Source organism: Palaemon carinicauda, chromosome 12, assembly GCF_036898095.1.
Source record: "Palaemon carinicauda isolate YSFRI2023 chromosome 12, ASM3689809v2, whole genome shotgun sequence".
Lineage (NCBI taxonomy): Eukaryota > Metazoa > Arthropoda > Malacostraca > Decapoda > Palaemonidae > Palaemon > Palaemon carinicauda.
The window spans coordinates 151,124,092-151,142,544 of NC_090736.1; the positions used below are offsets into that span (position 1 = coordinate 151,124,092).

The 18,453-nt window shown below is 46.4% G+C and overlaps 1 protein-coding gene across 2 annotated transcripts in view; it reads right to left on the reverse strand.

Annotated features, from left to right (window-relative positions):
• The window catches only part of Dera (deoxyribose-phosphate aldolase), a 64,285-nt gene that overhangs the window by 13,501 nt on the left and 32,331 nt on the right, over nucleotides 1–18,453 (reverse strand). For both annotated transcript variants that reach the window (XM_068384611.1, XM_068384610.1), the window contains exons 3-4: nucleotides 16,797–16,988; nucleotides 1,881–2,015 (exon numbers count right to left, since the gene is read on the reverse strand). In XM_068384611.1, coding sequence (XP_068240712.1) covers nucleotides 1,881–2,015; nucleotides 16,797–16,988 — 327 coding nt within the window. The remainder of the gene's footprint in view (nucleotides 1–1,880; nucleotides 2,016–16,796; nucleotides 16,989–18,453) is intronic.

Sequence of the window (18,453 nt, forward strand, 5' to 3'; positions counted from 1 at the left end):
TAGCATGTGTGCGTATTTGGTATGTTTCTTATATTCTGGATTTGAGGGAAGGAGCTTATCACTGCTAAGTAAATGGCTGAAGACACCCGTAGACCCGTTCTGGACTTCGTCCGGAGTGCCCTTTAGCAACATAGTCTGCACCTTTGAACAAAGAGCTCGGTCTTTTTTTCATTCTTGGGTGATAAACGGACCACATCATTGGACCTGGAATAGCAAGCCACTCGAGAGATGGTGAAACCTTGAAGGAAGAAGACTTTTCACCATACAAATTTTGAAAGGATTACAATTGACATACACACAAGAGTCCCTGGCGACTGTGTGTGCTCAAACAATCCTCCAGCCTGGAAGAGCCTTGCAAACAGCTCTACTATGTTGTCAACTTCCCAAGAGTACAATGCTTGATAAGGTCTGTTAAATGAGCCCCTTTGTTAGAAAGCTTACAAAGTAGCAGCACTGCGTGCTTTACAGGTAAATTGAAGACCAGGTGGGTTTATTTCATAGACCAGATCCCTGAGACTGATAGGATACCAAGATACATTTATAAACAGTAGACTTCAAGGAGGTAAAGAGTTCCCATGATGAGGATTGTCAGGCAACCACCAGGATAGATCATCCCATATTACTTCACCAACAAGACTGACAGTTGTGTTCCAACATGGGAACATTTTTGGCAAATATTCCTGCCGGGGCAGGACCGAACACGACTGTAGAAGTGGCGGGTACTGATGTTTCATCCTATTACTGGACAACTCTCAGCATGCACCACTTCCTTCTCTCCCCATAAAAAGATCATCCAGGAAGAGCACAGGTAAAGTTATGAGAACACCCAAACTTTCAGCAATCAATCAAGAAGGGAGATTCCAGGTTCTGTACACTCTCCCACAGAAAGAGGAACAGTAGGAGTCACGCTTCCTGTACATCTTCAAAGATGTCTTCAACATTTTATCCTCTAGCGGAGCAGCGAACTCTTACAAAGAGGAGGCAGAGAAAAAGAGAGCTATAAGTTAGCCTTCTACCAGGTTGTACAGGCCGACGAGGACTCGTGGGGGGGAGAGGCAGCACAACCAGGTGTTACGTCCTTAGCACCTTTCCAGGATCAGAAAGACACAATGTAAGAAAAAGGGCGAAGGCCTTCCCATTCACACTTGACAACAACAAAAATTTCTTACTACGATGGAGCATGTTGATGTCCAAAGATCATTAACTTTCTTAGGATTATGTTGATGTTGTCATCACAAGGGAATAAATAGCAAACAGGAATGCTCCTCAAAAGGAACTAGAAAGTGGATATCTGTAGGTTTGCACAGAAAACTGTAACAGGCCAGTTATCAGAGAACAACTGCAAATCCTTCTTTCCAAGTAAAGATCCATTTAAATTGGCAATTTTCTAACACATTTATCTAAAAGATAAAGCAAAACATTAAAACAGAAAGCTGATGCCACCGAAAGCACCATGGGAGCTGAAAGGCTTGTCGAGAGGGTTGGGTTTACCTGTCACCCTCCAGCTAACTGTCACCGTCTTGTTAAGTTTTAACAGCAGTATCCAGCTTTGTTGAAATCATAGTTCTATTAATTATGAAGATTTACATTCAAACTAAAGTAATTTCATATTCAAATCTCCTTTATATACACTGAACAAGGGTGACAAGAATTAAGAATATATGAGAAACACAAACATTTATCTGGCAAAATATAGAATGTTCACTTCTCTATTAGAAATTACCATAAAATGAATATACTGTACATTACAAGGAATTGTACACTAAGATTTCATATAATAATTTATTATCTGAAAGACTAAAATTTGACTAAAACATAAAAAAGATTAGTTATTAGACTCCTATATAAGACATTATAAGAAAAAGAAAAATCACACTTGCCTTTCCAATCCCCAGTTAGGGCCATTTGCCTATTAATGACAATATCTATTTCCTTTGCTCCAGCTTCAACCGTCATTTTGATTTCTTCAATTCGAGTCTTCAAAGAATACTGGCCAGATGGAAAGCCAGTAGCAACTGCAAAATTTTAAGAAATTAAAATGTGATATCTTCATTTCATCAGATTAACTCGGGTCTGACGAATTTTAATGTTTAAAATCTGAGGATCACATACATCTAAAAAAAAATTAACCTTGCTAGAATAGCAAAAGGATTTCCAAACTCTTTAATCTAGAAGACATGTTTCTATTTGATATGACTAACAAATCATAGTGTCTAGACTTCATCAATATTCCTTATAATTTTCATTTGCATAATTTTCTTCATTGAATTTCCATACATAGTAAATTACATTACTGTAATATGATTATAATTGCTATCACACATGCTTAAACACAGAAAACTGAATATGAATTCCTTCATCTTCACTGACTGTTCCTTAAACTTCATATGAATAATTTCTCCATTCACATGAAAGAAGTGAAGGTAGGACAGTTGAATCAGTAGCAAAGATAAAAGCTATTTATACTTCACTTTGGCTTGAAATTTCCTTTCGTATGTATTCTCTTAACTGTTCAGTTTTTGCAATTTTTTTAAGGAAAAAGAAAATTACAAAAGAACAAGAATGCAGTTAAAAGTGAAACAATACCTTACATTAAACCAGGCCTCTAATAATAAAATATGAAATACATTGAAACTATTGTGGAGTAAGATTTATGAAGTGCAGTAAGATTTATGAAATTTCCGAAGCACACAAAACTGTTACAAAAAATATATCCAGGTAATGCCTCAATTCATCTGTTGTATGGCATTCAGTACAAATTAAAGAAAAAAAAATTAACATATGAAGTAAGCAGCGCTTGAAATTCTCAACCTTAAGTACACAATTACACTATGTTGTTTTCTTTCAAGGTAAATTGTTAGTCTGATGCCATATTGACAGTTCTGGCCATAGTTTTGAGGAGAGAAAATTCTACCTGGATGACAGAATGAACCAGTCTATAACATGTACCTTTAGGAATGACTAGCATTAGTTAACAGACAGACACCTTTGAGCATGGTCAAACAACAGACTTATCCTCTTTCTTGAGCAAAGAAAACTTTGAAAAACTAGAAAGAGGGATGTCAAGTAACAAGATAAAAAGAGTCATGTGTCAGTTTGAAAGTCGGAGTAAGAGAGATAACTGGAAGAACGAAATCTTGCAAAGTATTATTACATTATAAAAAGAAAGTTGCACAAAGCCACAGTCCCATTTTAAACTTGTAAAATTAAGAAAAGTAAAGCTTATGCAGGAAAAGTAAATTAAGAGAGTTAACCCTTTTACCCCCAGGCTATTTGGAAATTTCCAACCCTTAACCACCAAGGGGTTATTTTTTTCCCAGCACATTTTGCAGTATATTTTTTTTAAATTGCTCTAAAAGCCTTAATTTTTGTCATAGAGAGGTCAGGTTGGTCTCATTCTCTTGGAAAATGCCTGTTTTCAATATTAAACTTACCCGATAATCATGTAGCTGTCAACTCCGTTGCCCGACAGAATTCTATGGAGGGATACGCCAGCTATCACAATACTAGAAGGGGGTGTATTTACCAGCGCCACCTGTGGCCAGGTACTCAAGTACTTCTTGTTGACACCTCCTCAATTATTCCTCTGTCGTGCTTCCGGCAAGACGTTCTGGGATACGCTTATGTTCTTGGAGTATTTTCACGACTTTGGTGAAGTATTTCTCTTTGATTTCGGCTGTCGCTTTACTGGAAACTTCTATATTAGCTTAGTTAGCTTTTGGAATTAATTTGATTAATTATGGTGACGAGAGAGTATGAACTCTCGTTCACTTTTCAATGGCCGACCCTTCCCTTAGACGGAAGTGTTGGTGTCTAAGAGAGTATAGACTCTCTTTCTTAATTTTGCTTAACAAAAGTTATAGATTTATTTTATATCTCTCCGCCTCTTATAGGCCTCTTCGATTAACTTCCTTTTATTATAAACTCATTAAAATTAATTTTTATATTTGTTTATATTCGACCTTCCTAATAGTAGGCGGTCTTTTACCGAAGTTAATAAACTTTGAGCCCGTCATTTCGGTTTTACCTGTTAACATATTATGCTATTTCCGCCACAGAGTTTGAAAGATTTTCTTTGACAGTCTCGTACTGTTTTCAAAGTTGAACTAACGTTTTGTTTTGTCTCTGCAGTTGTTGACGTTCAGAACGTTCAACTTGCACTCTATCGTTACGATAGAGAAAGAATGTTCACGGTTTCACGTTGCAGTAAGAGTAACCGTGTCTAGCGTTTTGTTCATTCTTTCTTAACTTAATGGTTTTGATCCTAATAAAGGAACTTTTCAGTTTTTTTCCTTTAACAATAATATGTTTTAACGATATATATGATTGGGCTCTTCTCTCAGGTTCTAAGTCAAGAGAGAGAGAGAGAGAGAGAGATAGAGACGGAGGGAGAAAGAGGATAAACGTTTCATTCAAGCCTGCCAGGCGTACGAGTAACGTCGTTTTCGTTTTTGCTCTTCTCCCTAGTCTCTTTAGGGGAAGAAACTAAACGTTTCTAGAGTGATCTAGTGTTTAGTCTCTTTCCAACCACTGAATTATCTTTCATTAGATTTTTCTGTTACATTGTAATTCTGTTTTCGCAATTACTAACTTTGAGAAAGGATAGAATTGCGTATTTCAGGTACAAACCACTTAAAGTTTCGAGTTCAGTGAAATAAGTGCAAACAGAAATCAAAGTGATAAGTGATTAGTGCGTGAGGGTACTTTTGTGCGCCAGTCGTCCTCCCAGTCCGGGACCTCTTGCAAGCTCCCAAGCCCAGGGGAGAAGCAATGTCGAAGGGCATAAGGGTTCAGCAGGCCTTGATCGGCGCACAGAAGTATTCTCGGTGGTTGTGGGCGTGTCTTACCGAGACCGTCACTCCCACCCGCAGACGATTGAGCCCTTATTTTGCTCGTCTGCAGAAGAGATTAGGAGAGAAAATAAAGGCAGAGTAACGCTGGTCTCAGGTCTCAAGACCTCTTAAACGTTAAGGCCAGACCTATGCCAGACGTACGAAGTTAAAGTTCACAACCCGAATGCAGTCATTGGGTTAGCTCTGACTCTCCTCAGTCATCAGTTGATTACACTCCGCCTAAGAGGAGTAAGGTTCTGCCACAACAGATCTCTGTTGTTAAGGCTTTACCTCAGCAGAACTTAGTGTCTGCCGACCCCAAGTTAACTCTACTGCAGTCCATACAGTCACAACTTTCGGTCTTGATGCGTGAGTGTCGGGCTGAGAGTGTTGCGCCTCCGCCTCCGCCTACACTCCCCCCCGCCTATGATCGCTCCGCCTGATCACAGTACCACCTGCCAGGCGTACGATGTTGTGAACTCTACTACAGTCCATGCAAGCACAGCTTTCGGACTTGATGCGTGAGTGTCGGGCTGAGAGTGTTTCTCCTCCGCCTCCGCCTACACTCCCTCCGCCTACACTCCCTCCACCTACACTCGCTCCGCCTGATCACAGTACCATCTGCCAGGCGTACGATGTTGTGGACTCTACTACAGTCCATGCAAGCACAGCTTTCGGACTTGATGCGTGAGTGTCGGGCTGAGAGTGTTGCTCCTCCGCCTCCGCCTACACTCCCTCCACCTACACTCGCTCCGCCTGATCGCAGTACCACCTGCCAGCAGTTCCACCTGCCAGGCGTACGATGTTGAGCCACGTGCTGAGTTTGCTGTTCCCTGTGGTGTTCAGCCTCCGCCTTCCTTAAGGCAACCTTTACATTGGGATCAGGAGGATTATACCTCTCTTCCTCCGCCTCCACTTGCTGCTCCACCAGTGATGCAACACTCGGTTGAGGTACAACAACCTCTCCCGTCCATGAGTCAGTCTCCTCAGCTCTTGCTGCAGCGAGCTCAACCCTCCACAAGGCAAGCACCACAACACCTTAGCCTTGCGCCTCAGGAGCCTCAGCTTGCGAGACATTTACCTTGTTCTGCGCAGCCTCTTCCTCATCGCGCTCCGCTCACACCACAGGAACTGGAACTTGCTACTCCGCTTCCGCCAACCGCTCAGCAAGCGCAACCCTTGGGTTCAACCACTCATGCTAGGAGTCAGCCTCCTCCACCCATGCGCCTTCCTTCTGCTTGTCTTTTATTCAGCCTTTGCAGACTGAGCCTCAGGTGTTCCCTCATCGAAGTCTTGAAGAGGAAACCACAACTATTGTTGTTCCAGCTCGTTCTGACTCTGCTGTTCAGCATACCTTACCTCCATTTTCATACCATGGTTTAAACCCCATGCAAGCATGCATAAAGCACTCTAGCACTGGTCATGGAATTTCTGAGAAATGTTAAACGCCATGCACACGCTCTGCTTTCCTTACAGCAGGCTCTGCTTACAGCAGGCTCTGCTTACTACATGCTCAGCATTCAGCATGCTCTGCATTCAGCATGCTCTGCATACAACATGCTCTGCATACAGCATGCTCTGCATTCAGCATGCTCTGCATACAACATGCTCTACATACAGCATGCTCTGCATACAGCATACTCTGCATACATCATGCTCTGCATACCTTACCGCATGCTTCTCAACACATCTTGGGTTGTTGCCAACTCACTAGACTGTCAAGCAGTTTCATAACGTTGCCTTCTAGTCTGCTGCTTTTGCACCAGTGAACCCTCACTCAGAGAACTTAGCTTTTCTAGGATAAGGTCCCTGTAGATGAGAAAGTTCTTTTCTCCCTCCTTCTGATATTCCCTTGAGGACTCTGTCATTTGGAGGGAGCCTTTAGCTGCATAACCTCTTATGGACTTTTATTTAAGCATAACATGCTTACAGGGAAGGTAATGGTTCCACTTCAGCCGCTAATCCCGTCTGTTACCACACCTGCTCCCATAGACCTTGAGCTGAGTTGCATGACATGCAGTCCAAGCTTAGTCCTTGTTAGAGGATTTTTTGTTTACGGAGTCAATGTGTCACGGGGAAGACGTTCAACAACCAACAGAAGGGACTTGTTGTGACGCAGTGCGGCAACCTCAGCAACCCGTTAAGGAGTTGTCTGTACGACCCAGACAGTCTAGACAGATTCGGGTTGTCACTGTACTTCCTCGCTTGCCCATGATTGACAGTTTACAGACTGTGCAGCAGTATCATGATCTTGTGTCCGGCTCCGTCAGACGACTGGCTTTTAAGAGCTCCCACAAGTCGTCGCTGTCTGGAGATTTTCAAATGGACTATGGATCTGACCAAGGAACTGGGCCTCCTGGTCAATTTTGAGGAGTCTCAGCTCGTTCCATCCCAGACCATTGTCTCCTTGGGTATGGATCTTCAGAGTCGAGCTTTTCGGACTTGTCCGTCGGCCCCAAGGATCTTCCAAGCCCTAGAATGCATCCAGAGCATGCTGAGAAGGAACCGATGCTTAGTCAGGCAGTGGATGAGTCTAACAGGGACACTTTCATCGCTGGCCCTGTTCATCGAGTTAGGGAGACTCCACCTCCGCCCCCTTCAGTATCATCTAGCTGCTCACTGGATAAAGGACATGACGCTAGAGACGGGCTCAGTTCCTGTTTCCGAAGAGATGAGGTCTACTCTAACGTGGTGGAAGAACAGCATTCTTCTCAAGGAAGGTCTACCATTGGCTGTTCAGACCCCCGACCACCGTCTCTTCTCGGACGCATCGGACACGGGCTGGGGTGCGACACTGGACGGACAGGAATGCTCGGGAACATGGAATCAGGAGCAAAGGACACTTCACATCTATTGCAAGGAGTTGTTGGCAGTTCATCTGGCCTTGATAAACTTCAAGTCCCTCCAGCTTAACAAGGTGGTGGAGGTGAACTCCGACTACACCACAGCCTTGGCTTACATCTCCAAGCAGGGAGGGACTCATTCGAGGAAGTTGTTCGAGATCGCAAGGGACCTCCTCATTTGGTCAAAAGATCGAAAGCTCACGCTGGTAACGAGGCTCATTCAGGGCGATATGAATGTCATGGCAGATCGCCTCAGCCGGAAGGGTCAGGTCTTCCCCACAGAGTGGACCCTTCACAAGAATGTTTGCAGCAGACTTTGGGCCCTGTGGGGTCAGCCAACCATAGATCTATTCGCTACCTCGATGACCAAGAGGCTCCTCTTGTATTGTTCTCCGATTCCAGACCCAGCAGCAGTTCGCGTGGATGCCTTTCTGCTGGATTGGTCCCATCTCAACCTGTATGCATTCCCGCCGTTCAAGATTGTCAACAGGGTACTTCAGAAGTTCGCCTCTCACAAAGGGACACGGCTGACGTTGGTTGCTCCCCTCTGGCCCGTGAGAGAATGGTTCAACCAGTACCACTGTAACCCAGATTGCTGACTTCCTGTTACATCTAAGGAACGTAAGATCCCTATCAGCTCCTACGATCAAGGGTTACAGAAGTATGTTGGCAGCGGTTTTCCGCCACAGAGGCTTGGATCTTTCCTCCAACAAAGATCTACAGGACCTCCTTAGGTCTTTTGAGACCTCAAAGGAACGTCGGTTGTCCACTCCAGGCTGGAATCTAGACGTGGTCCTAAGGTTCCTAATGTCATCAGGATTTGAACCGCTCCAATCAGCCTCTTTTAAGGACCTCACATTAAAAACTCTTTTCCTCGTGTGCTTAGCAACAGGTAAAAGAGTAAGTGAGATCCACGCCTTCAGCAGGAACATAGGTTTCACATCTGAAACGGCTACATGTTCCTTGCAGCTCGGTTTTTTGGCTAAAAACGAGCTTCCTTCCCGTCCTTGGCCTAAGTCGTTCGAGATCCCAAGCCTGTCCAACATGGTGGGGAACGAACTGGAGAGAGTACTTTGCCCAGTTAGAGCTCTTAAGTACTATCTAAGAAGGTCAAAACCATTACGAGGACAATCAGAAGCCTTATGGTGTGCTATCAAGAAGCCTTCTCTACCAATGTCTAAGAACTCAGTTTCTTACTACATCAGGCTTCTGATTAGAGAAGCAAATTCTCATCTGAAGGAAGAAGACCTTGCTTTGCTGAAGGTAAGGACACATGAAGTGAGAACTGTGGCTACTTCAGTGGCCTTCAAACAGAACCGTTCTCTGCAGAGTGTTATGGATGCAACCTATTGGAGAAGCAAGTCAGTGTTCGCATCATTCTATCTCAAAGATGTCCAGTCTCTTTACGAGTACTGCTACACCCTGGGTCCATTCGTAGCAACGAATGCAGTAGTAGGCGAGGGCTCAGCCACTACATTCCCATAATCTCATAACTTTTTAACCTTTCTCTTGAATACTTTTTATGGGTTGTACGGTCGGCCAAGAAGCCTTCCACATCCTTATTGATTTGGCGGGTGGTCAATTCTTTCTTGAGAAGCGCCAAGGTTAAAGGTTGTGATGAGGTCCTTTAGTATGGGTTGCAGCCCTGTATACTTTAGCACCTTTGAGTTGATTCAGCCTCCCAAGAGGAACGCTGCGCTCAGTAAGGAAGACGATCTTATTAAAGGCAGAGTAACGGTTCAAGTCGACTTCCTTACCAGGTACTTATTATTTCATTGTTATTGTGGATAACTGATTATATGAAATACGGGATACTTAGCTATCCTTTAGTCTTGTACACTGGTTTTTCACCCACCCCCCTGGGTGTGAATCAGCTACATGATTATCGGGTAAGTTTAATATTGAAAAATGTTATTTTTATTAATAAAATAAATTTTTGAATATACTTACCCGATAATCATGATTTAATCGACCCTCCCTTCCTCCCCATAGAGAACCAGTGGACCGAGGAATAATTGAGGAGGTGTCAACAAGAAGTACTTGAGTACCTGGCCACAGGTGGCGCTGGTAAATACACCCCCTTCTAGTATTGTGATAGCTGGCGTATCCCTCCATAGAATTCTGTCGGGCAACGGAGTTGACAGCTACATGATTATCGGGTAAGTATATTCAAAAATTTATTTTATTAATAAAAATAACATAATTTTTAAAAAAATTATCAAAAATATGAAAAAAAAAAATTTTTATCGCATTTTTTTGCTAGGATGTACTGGTACGTCCATGGGGGTAAAGGGATGGCTTTTGTGAAACGTACCAATACGTCTTTTGGGGGTAAAAGGGTTAATTGAAGAAACCAAAACAGGCCAAGTCCCGAGTTATAAAGGCAACTATTAAATAAAATCTCACAGGGATCATGGAAGTAGATACTTCAACCTAACCTACTGTAAATAGAAGTGACACTAGACTCCTGGTCGCCTTTCCCATTTTTACCAGTTTCCACAAGAATGGCTGATTGAATTATGCTTACATAATGGAAACCAAATGTACTCAAATCTATTGCTTAAGTTTTCTGTGAATTATGTTGACAAAAATGTCTTCCTTTTTGGACACCAACAAAAATATAATACATGCATAATAAAATATAATTTAATCTATACATAAATATTGTATATGTTAACAGTTCAGATTAAATGCATAATTACCTATGAAAAAGATAATTAGGGAAAAGTCTTATCTGAAAGTCTTCTCATATTAGCATGAAAGATAGTAAAAAGATATGTAGTACAGGTACTGGAATACATAAAATGGCATAAAAAATTACAAATTTGGAGATAATTTGTATTTTTCCTAACCATACAAACCTTAGCTATTTACATAGGGTTTACTTTCGGCGTAGCTGAAATTGACGAGCCAATAGAATTTTAACGAGGGTTAACTACCCCCGCGCTAGTTAGCAGGGGGTAGGAGAGGTGTAGTTTGCTACCCCTCCCCCCCTCACACACCGGTGAAATGTCTCACTTCACTTAGAGTTAGGACTTGTCTTGGGGGACAGGGCTGGCGGGCAAATATGTGTAAATAGCTAAGGTTTGTATGGTTAGGAAAAATACAAATTATCTCCGAATTTGTCATTTGTTCCGTAACTGAAATACAAACCACGCTATTTACATAGGGTGACTTACCCCTTAGGAAGGGTGGAAAGTCCCCAGCCTTACTGGCTTTGGCTTTACCCGGGGACTCAGAATCCGAGTGAGCAGCACTTCGAGAAAAGGAGTCCCTGCGCCTCACAAGTAGCAAGGAACGTGTGGCCTACATAAGCTTGTGTGTGAAGGAATAAAGTGTGACTCGTCCTAGGAAGTTGACCTGGAGATCTTTAGATGGAAATCTAGGTTAGGACGTTCCCAATACCCCCTCGTCAGGGTATGGGGGACGCGACAGTATCACCTTAATACTAGGAACACAAGGGAGCATGGATTACCTGCAGAGGTTGAGGTCAGCTATGCAGAGACCAGGATGCTGCTTTCCCCAAGAGAGGGGAGGATGAAGAAAGAAGTAAGGGCCAGACATACGCTTTCATTCACGCAGACTGAGACCGGGTAACAATGCCCTCAACCTTCTGCTACCTGTCCAATAAGGAGCCTGAGGTTAGACCAGCCTGAGACCCTCTGGTTCAGAATGTGGGACCCCCACCCTTCTTTTGACGCGTCCGAGAACAGTGGCAAATCCGGGGGAAGGACGAGAAGATCTACTCCCTTTCGTAGGTTTTCGTCCATCAGCCACCACCGCAGGTCCGTCTGTTCCAAGGGTCCTATAGGGACCAGAGAGTCCGGGGAATCGGTGCCCTGATTCCACCGGGACTTGAGCCGCCATTGCAGGGATCTCATCCTGAGACGGCCGTTCGGGAACAGACGGGCCAGGGAGGCTAGGTGACCTAAAAGACGTAACTATGATTGGGCTGGAAGCTCTTCCCGCCTGAGGAAGGGCTCTGCAACCCTCCTCAGCCTTGCTATCCTGTCGTCTGATGAAAAGGCTTTGTGGAAATTAGTGTCAAATAACATGCCTAGGTAAACCAGTTGTTGCGTAGGCTGCAGAGAGGACTTCTCGAGATTTACCATAATCCCCAGATCTTGGCAAAGTCTCAGAAGCCTGTCTCGGTGTCGAAGAAGGGTCGACTCCGAGTCTGTCAGGATCAGCCAGTCGTCCAGATAGCGGAGGAGACGGATGCCGTTCCTGTGAGCCCACGACGAAATCAGGGTGAACACTTTGGTGAACACCTGAGGTGCTGTGGAGAGACCGAAACACAGTACCTTGAACTGGTAGGTCTTGCTGTCTACGCTGAATCTCAAGTACTTCCTGGAAGACGGATGGATTGGGATCTGGAAGTATGCATCCTTCAGATCCAGTGTGCACAAGAAGTCTTGTGGTCTCACTGCAAGTCTGACCGAGTCTGCTGTCTCCATGCTGAACGAAGTTTGCTTGACAAACTTGTTCAGGGCTGAGAGATCGATGACGGGTCTCCAGCCTCCAGACGCCTTCTTTACAAGAAAGAGTCGACTGAAGAAGCCTGGGGAGCCGTCCACGACCTCTTGGAGAGCATCCTTCTTGAGCATGGTCTCGACTTCTGCCCGAAGGGCTAGCCCCTTTGCCGATCCCATGGCATAGGAGCTCAACGACACTGAATTCGCTGTCAGGGGAGGTTGAGATGTTGTCAATGGGACGCGATATCCTTGGCTGATCACAGAGACCGTCCATTAATCGGCCCCATGTTGCTGCCACCTGTGCACGCAACTTTGAAGGCATCCCCCCACAGGTGGACACGCAGGGGGACTGCCAATCCTAGCGTTTGCGGCCACGGCCGCTCCCTCTAGGATTTCTGCCTCCCCTGGAGGACTTTCTGCCCCTCTTGTCTTTGACAGGAAAGGGCTGTGGCTTAGACATCTTCTTCTTAGCTGCCGGAGCCTGCTTCGGTGTCCTGCGAGGCTGCTGTTGAGGTTGCTGTGGAGCTGGAGGCCTGTAGGGCCGAGATGTGAGGGCCGTTTGGAGGAGCGAATCATGATTCGACTTCCTCCACCTCTCAGCTGTCCGTTCTATGCCCTTGGGATCAAACAAAGCTCCCCAAAGGATGGAGGAGTGTCTGAGCCTGCTGACGTCCACGGCGGAGACCTTTGGATGGAACCTCTCAAGTCACTGCGTCCCGTCGCTTTAATATCGAGTTGGCCCAAAGGTTGGTAACCTGATGAGCCAGGAACTCGATGGAACGAGTGCCTGAGAGGAGGAAGGTCTCCAGGGCCTTCCTACTGCTCTCCTTAGACAAATCCTCAGAGCGCAATAGGATGCCCAGAGAACCTAGCCAAACGTCCAGCCACGAAGTGGCCTGCATGGCACACTTCGCGACCTTCCCTTGGCTGAGGATCTCCGAAGCCGAGAACGTCACCTGCCAGGAGGAGAGCTTCTCTAGAGGAGTTCCCCTGGCAAGCTCTTCCACAGAGTGGTGAAGGGGAAGGCCCATGCTGGACTCTATTTACCTCCTCTGCTGTAAACGAGGAGGTGGGAGGAGTCTGTTCCCGGCACTAGAATGGCTGGAGGAGGCGAGTTCTGCAAGCTGAGCTTCGACCTTGTCCCTGGCACTCTTCACCCCCTGGGACCAAGGCAAGGCTGCACTGGCCCTTGGGGGTTTCTGGGTACCATAGACTTGGTCTAGGACCGTATCCTTGCCTTCTCGAGGGGCGGTCTCCGGGTCCTCGAACCTGTTGAGTTGCCTCATCAACTTCAAGACCTGCCAGAAGGCATGCTCCGACTCGTGCTACTCTCCTCCCTGAGGGTTGGCAGCTAAGTCTCCTGTCCCCAAAGGTTCTTCTTGGCGAGATGCGTGGACGTTCTCCCGGGGAATGGTTGGCTCTGGTCGGATCCTTGAAGACGATTTGGGGATCGTCTTTGAGTCCTTGGGTTCCCTCCTGGGCAGGAAACAGGACTCTAGCAAAGAGGTCTAGAAGGTACCTTCCACGCGAGAAGTTTCTCCTCCCCGAGGTGGGGTCCCTCCCATTGGTGCCGTGGGAGAATCCCTCGCCTCGGTGGAATCTCCTGAGGACGGAAAGGCTTCGTCCACAGGGGAAGGAGAAAACGACTGCGAAGGGGATGGAGCCTTCCTGCCGGACCTCTTAGGAGCCAACTTCTCCCTGGGAGAAGTTAGCACGAAGTCCACTCCTCTCTTTCTCTTCAGCAGGGGGGAGTCTGTCTTTGGTCTGAGCCCCAGATCAGCGAGGGCCGACTTCACAGCCTGCACCACCGCTTTCATCAGGTGGTCAAACCAAGACTGACGAGTAACTGACGCAGTGTCAGTAATTCCCGCTGGAGGGAAAGGGGTCTCCTGATCCTTTGGAGTGGACACAACGGGGCCTGCCTGAAAAGAAAGGGAAGAATGTTGCTTGCACCTCTCCTGAGATTCTTCCTGGTCCTGGATGAAAGTCCTGCGTTTGCGCGGTGGCGATCCTGAAGGCGATCTGGAAGTACGCGCTGCGGATCCCGACGAGGGTGGGGATCGCGATAGGGCTCGTGCTGCCGCTCGCGCGACGTAGCCATCGGAGGGTCGCGCGTGGGCGAAACCTGGAGCGCGGGCGGCGATGGGCGCACAAGTGCGCGAGGGCGAGGCGAAGGAGAAATATCCTTGCCTGCGTCCAGATCCGAAGATATAGGGCGCGTAGGTGTTCGTTGGCGCGCAGGGCGCTTATCAGGAACCAAGTGCGCAGGTGCGCGCTGACGAGCAGGAGATCTAGTGCGCTCAGGAGACTGCTGGCGCACATGGCGCGCAGCAGGAACAGGAGGGCGCTGATGGCTAGCAGGAGAGCGCTGACGATCAGGAGAGCTCTGGCGAGCAGGAGAGCGCCGACGAGCAGGAGAGCGCCGACGAGCAGGAGAGCGCCGACGAGCAGGAGAGCGCCAACAAGCAGGAGAGCGTTGGCGATCATGAGAGCGCCGACGAGCAGGAGGGTGCTGGCGTTCAGGAGAGCGCTGGCGTTCAGGAGAGCGCTGGCGAGCAGGAGAGCGCTGGCGATCAGGAGAGCGCCGGCGAGCAGGAGTGCGCTGACGAACAGGAGAGCGCTGGCGAGGAGAGTCAGGAGACTGCTGCACAGGAGAGCGCATGTGCGCTACTGCGCGCAAACGCGCAGGGGATTTACCCACACCATGGGAGACATCCCTTTGCCCCGAAGGGACTGGTGCCCGTCGGGCGATGGTATCAGGAGGCGCCTGCTACGCAACTGCATCCAGGGGCGATGGGCGGCCGGAAGGACTGGAAGGTCTGGCAGGCGTCGAATCTGCGGAGAGGTCCAAGGACGTGGCCGCGACGGTCTGCTGCCGACGAGAAGAATCCTCTGCAGGGGAAGGCGCCGGCGAAGACGACCCAAAGAGGCACCTCCTAACCCCCTTATAGGGAGAAGGAAGGAAGGCCCCGACCTCGAGGAAGGGCATCAGGATCGTCAGTCCTCCGAAGAGGAGTCTCTTTCAGTGCGCTCCCCCGAGGAGGAGACACACCCGCAGTGGAGACCGTGGGACTCACCTTTTCCCCCAAAGGATGTTCAGAGGGGGAAGGAGAGCCTTCAGCAACGTCCGCAACGGCAGCAGCAGAGGTTTGACCAGACCCGTCGGAAGCCTCTGCCATAACAGTGTCGACAATAGACAGAGGGAGAACCTCTGGTATTACCGGCGACTGTTTGACAGATGCCCCCAACTGGATCAAGTCAAACAAGGCTTCCTTGGAGGGCGTGCCCTTAAGCCCCAAGGAAGCCCAAAGCTGAAACAAATCATTATTAGAAACAGTCTGATCATATTCATCAAATTCAATAATGTCCTCCCCCGGAGGAGGAGGGGGAGCTGCCTCGCTATGGGAGGTAACGCCCTCTCCCGCACCCCGAGGTCGGGAAACACAACTAGGGCCTGCGCTACCACTCGACTACCACTCGACGGCCTCTCACGAGAGACCGATCGAGTGGGAGCTTCGGAGGAGGTTCGGGCGGCGGAAGAAGAGTCCTTAGAGCCTTCCTTCTTCAAGGCAGCCCTTGAAGGGGAACGGTCTCTCTTGGACTTCTTCTTACGCCGCCGGCCGAACTTCTCCCACTGGGAGGCAGACCACTCCCTACACTCAATGCAATTCAACTCCCTATCACACCGTTGGCCTCGGCACTGCGGACAAAGGGTGTAAGGATCCGTCTCGACCGCCGACATGAATGTTCCACAGGGGCGGCCGGAGAGTCCAGGGCATTTGCGCATGATAGCGATGAAGGATGAGGCCAACTTCCAAAACACAAGCTGAAGAGAAAGAAAAAACAGATTAAGGCTGTCAATAACGAGGACGAAGAGACAGACACGTCTGTTCATCGTCCGAGCCAAAAGTGAAGTGAGACATTTCACCGGTGTGTGAGGGGGGAGGGGTAGCAAACTACCCCTCCCCTACCCCCTGCTAACTAGCGCGGGGGTAGTTAACCCTCGTTGAAATTCTATTGGCTCGTCAATTTCAGCTACGCCGAAAGTAAACCCATGTAAATAGCGTGGTTTGTATTTCGGTTACGGAACAACTACACATTAACTCAAAGAACATAAATAAAAAAGGTAAGAGATCAGTGTAAGGGTATAAAAAAAAAAAACATTAAGCATGACACCTTAAGACATTTCCTCAATTGACTATTTTTCCCTTTTGGAGCCCTTGAGCTTATAGCATCTTGCTTTTCCAACTAGGGTTGTGGCTAACCTATTAATTATAATATAAGAATAATACCAGGATGAAACAGAAAATGGACAAAAACTAAAACTTACAATAACTAGTCAATTTGCAACTCTAGCTATCCTCAACAACCTGACAAAATTGAAAAAAAAATAGAGTAGCTACACCTTTTTTAATCTAATTATGGGAAAAAAACAAAGTGAAAATTAATTAAACTGCAATAATGGTGTTAATTTACATTGTATCATTAGTGCCACTAATTTTACACAACTGTACAAATTATAAGGTTTAACTTAAGTGAGCTAAAATTTTCAACTTTCATATGGCTCACATAAATGATTTATGCTTACATGAATGAATAAAAATGTAAATACTATCTAATAATCAAATAAAAATATTAGCCATTACCAGCAGCAACAGGAATTTTGCTTCTCAATTTCTTTAATGTTCTAACAGCTCCCTCTACTCGGGCAGGGTATACACACACAGCCCCACAGGTTATGTGAGCATTCTCCATTCCCAATGCTTTGATGATGTCATGTCGAATGGGGTGGGCAGCTTTATGGCACAGCCTCTCAACATTTGCATCAGTGTCATCGCCTGTACAAAATAAGAATTTATAAATATATATTTATTGAAATGAGAAAAAAAGAAATTTAAAGCAATTTGTATTTTTCCTAATGATGCAAACTTTGAGCTCTTTATTATGGAATATACTTTTGGCAAAGCTGGAAAACTAGCCATGAGACTTATAGCGAGGTATAACTACCCCACTGCTAGTTAGTGGGGGGTAGGGGGGTAGTACCAGCTACTCTACTCACACACACACACCGGTGTTGTCTTGTCACTTTTGATTGCAGGCAGGATTTGCAGGAGGATAGGTAATGGCAGGCTAAATTTGTATGAAGGGCTAGAGCTATGTATCGTTAGGGAAAATACAGATTACTTAAAATTTGTCATTTGTTCTAACACTACAGTAATTACAAAGCCTTTCGCTCTTTATTAGAGAAGACTCACCCCTTAGGTGGGTGGAAGTCCTAACTAATCAGCTGGCTTTTGACCCGGAGTTTTTTCCGTACGTACCCGACACCTCGCTAAGCTCTACATGTAATAGCACAAATTAGTGGCCTGAGCAATCTGTACCAATGTGATACTAGCAGTGTGACTGTCAAGCTAAGCATTCTCAGAAACTTAGGAATCTCTGAACCAACCATAGACGTTACCCAATCCCACCTCCAAGGGGGTATGGGGATGCATAAAGTATTTATTTCTATACCAGGTTACACAAGGGTAATGGTTTTACCTGCAGAGAGTGAAGAACAGCTTGCAGAGGACTGCAGGTGCTGTTCCCCAAGAGAGGGGAAGATGACAGATAGAAAGAACCAGTCATTTCTAAACATTCATCCCAGACTTAACCCTGGGTAACCTCTGCCCTTTACCATGAAGGAGCCTAAGGTGTTTAAACCACTTATTGTGCATCCACCACAGGGCCAATGGAAAAAGTCTCCATGCTCCTGTGGGTCACATCTTACAGGTAGTGGGCAGTGAATGTTGTCTGACACTTCCAAACATCCACTTGTAGGACCTGTGTCATAGAGTAGTTTTTCTTGAATTCTAGGGACTTACCTATGACCCTAACATCGTGAACACTGGGTCATCTCGTCTGTGGAGAAGGATCGGGATTCAACAGTCGGTCTATGACCTTACGAATGCAAGCAGAGATCATGTTCTCGGTGATCTTCCTCTTGACCTTCCTTGTGCTATCACTCAGGGCAAACTGCTGCGGTCCTCTTGAGGTAGTAGCTCAAACTCCTCACTGGACAAAGTATCAGTTGATCTGGATCATCAGTTACATTGCAAAGACTCCCAATCTGGAAGGAGCCGAATCTAGGATCCACTACTTCTGGATTTTGAGTCTTGGCAATAAACTTAGGGATGAAGCCAAGCATTACCTCTCCCCATCCCTATGAATGGGAGACGTCATAAGAAAAACCATAGAGTTTGCCGACTCTCTTGGCCGAAACCAACGCAAGCAGGAAAACAGTTTTCAAGGTCAGGTGAAGAT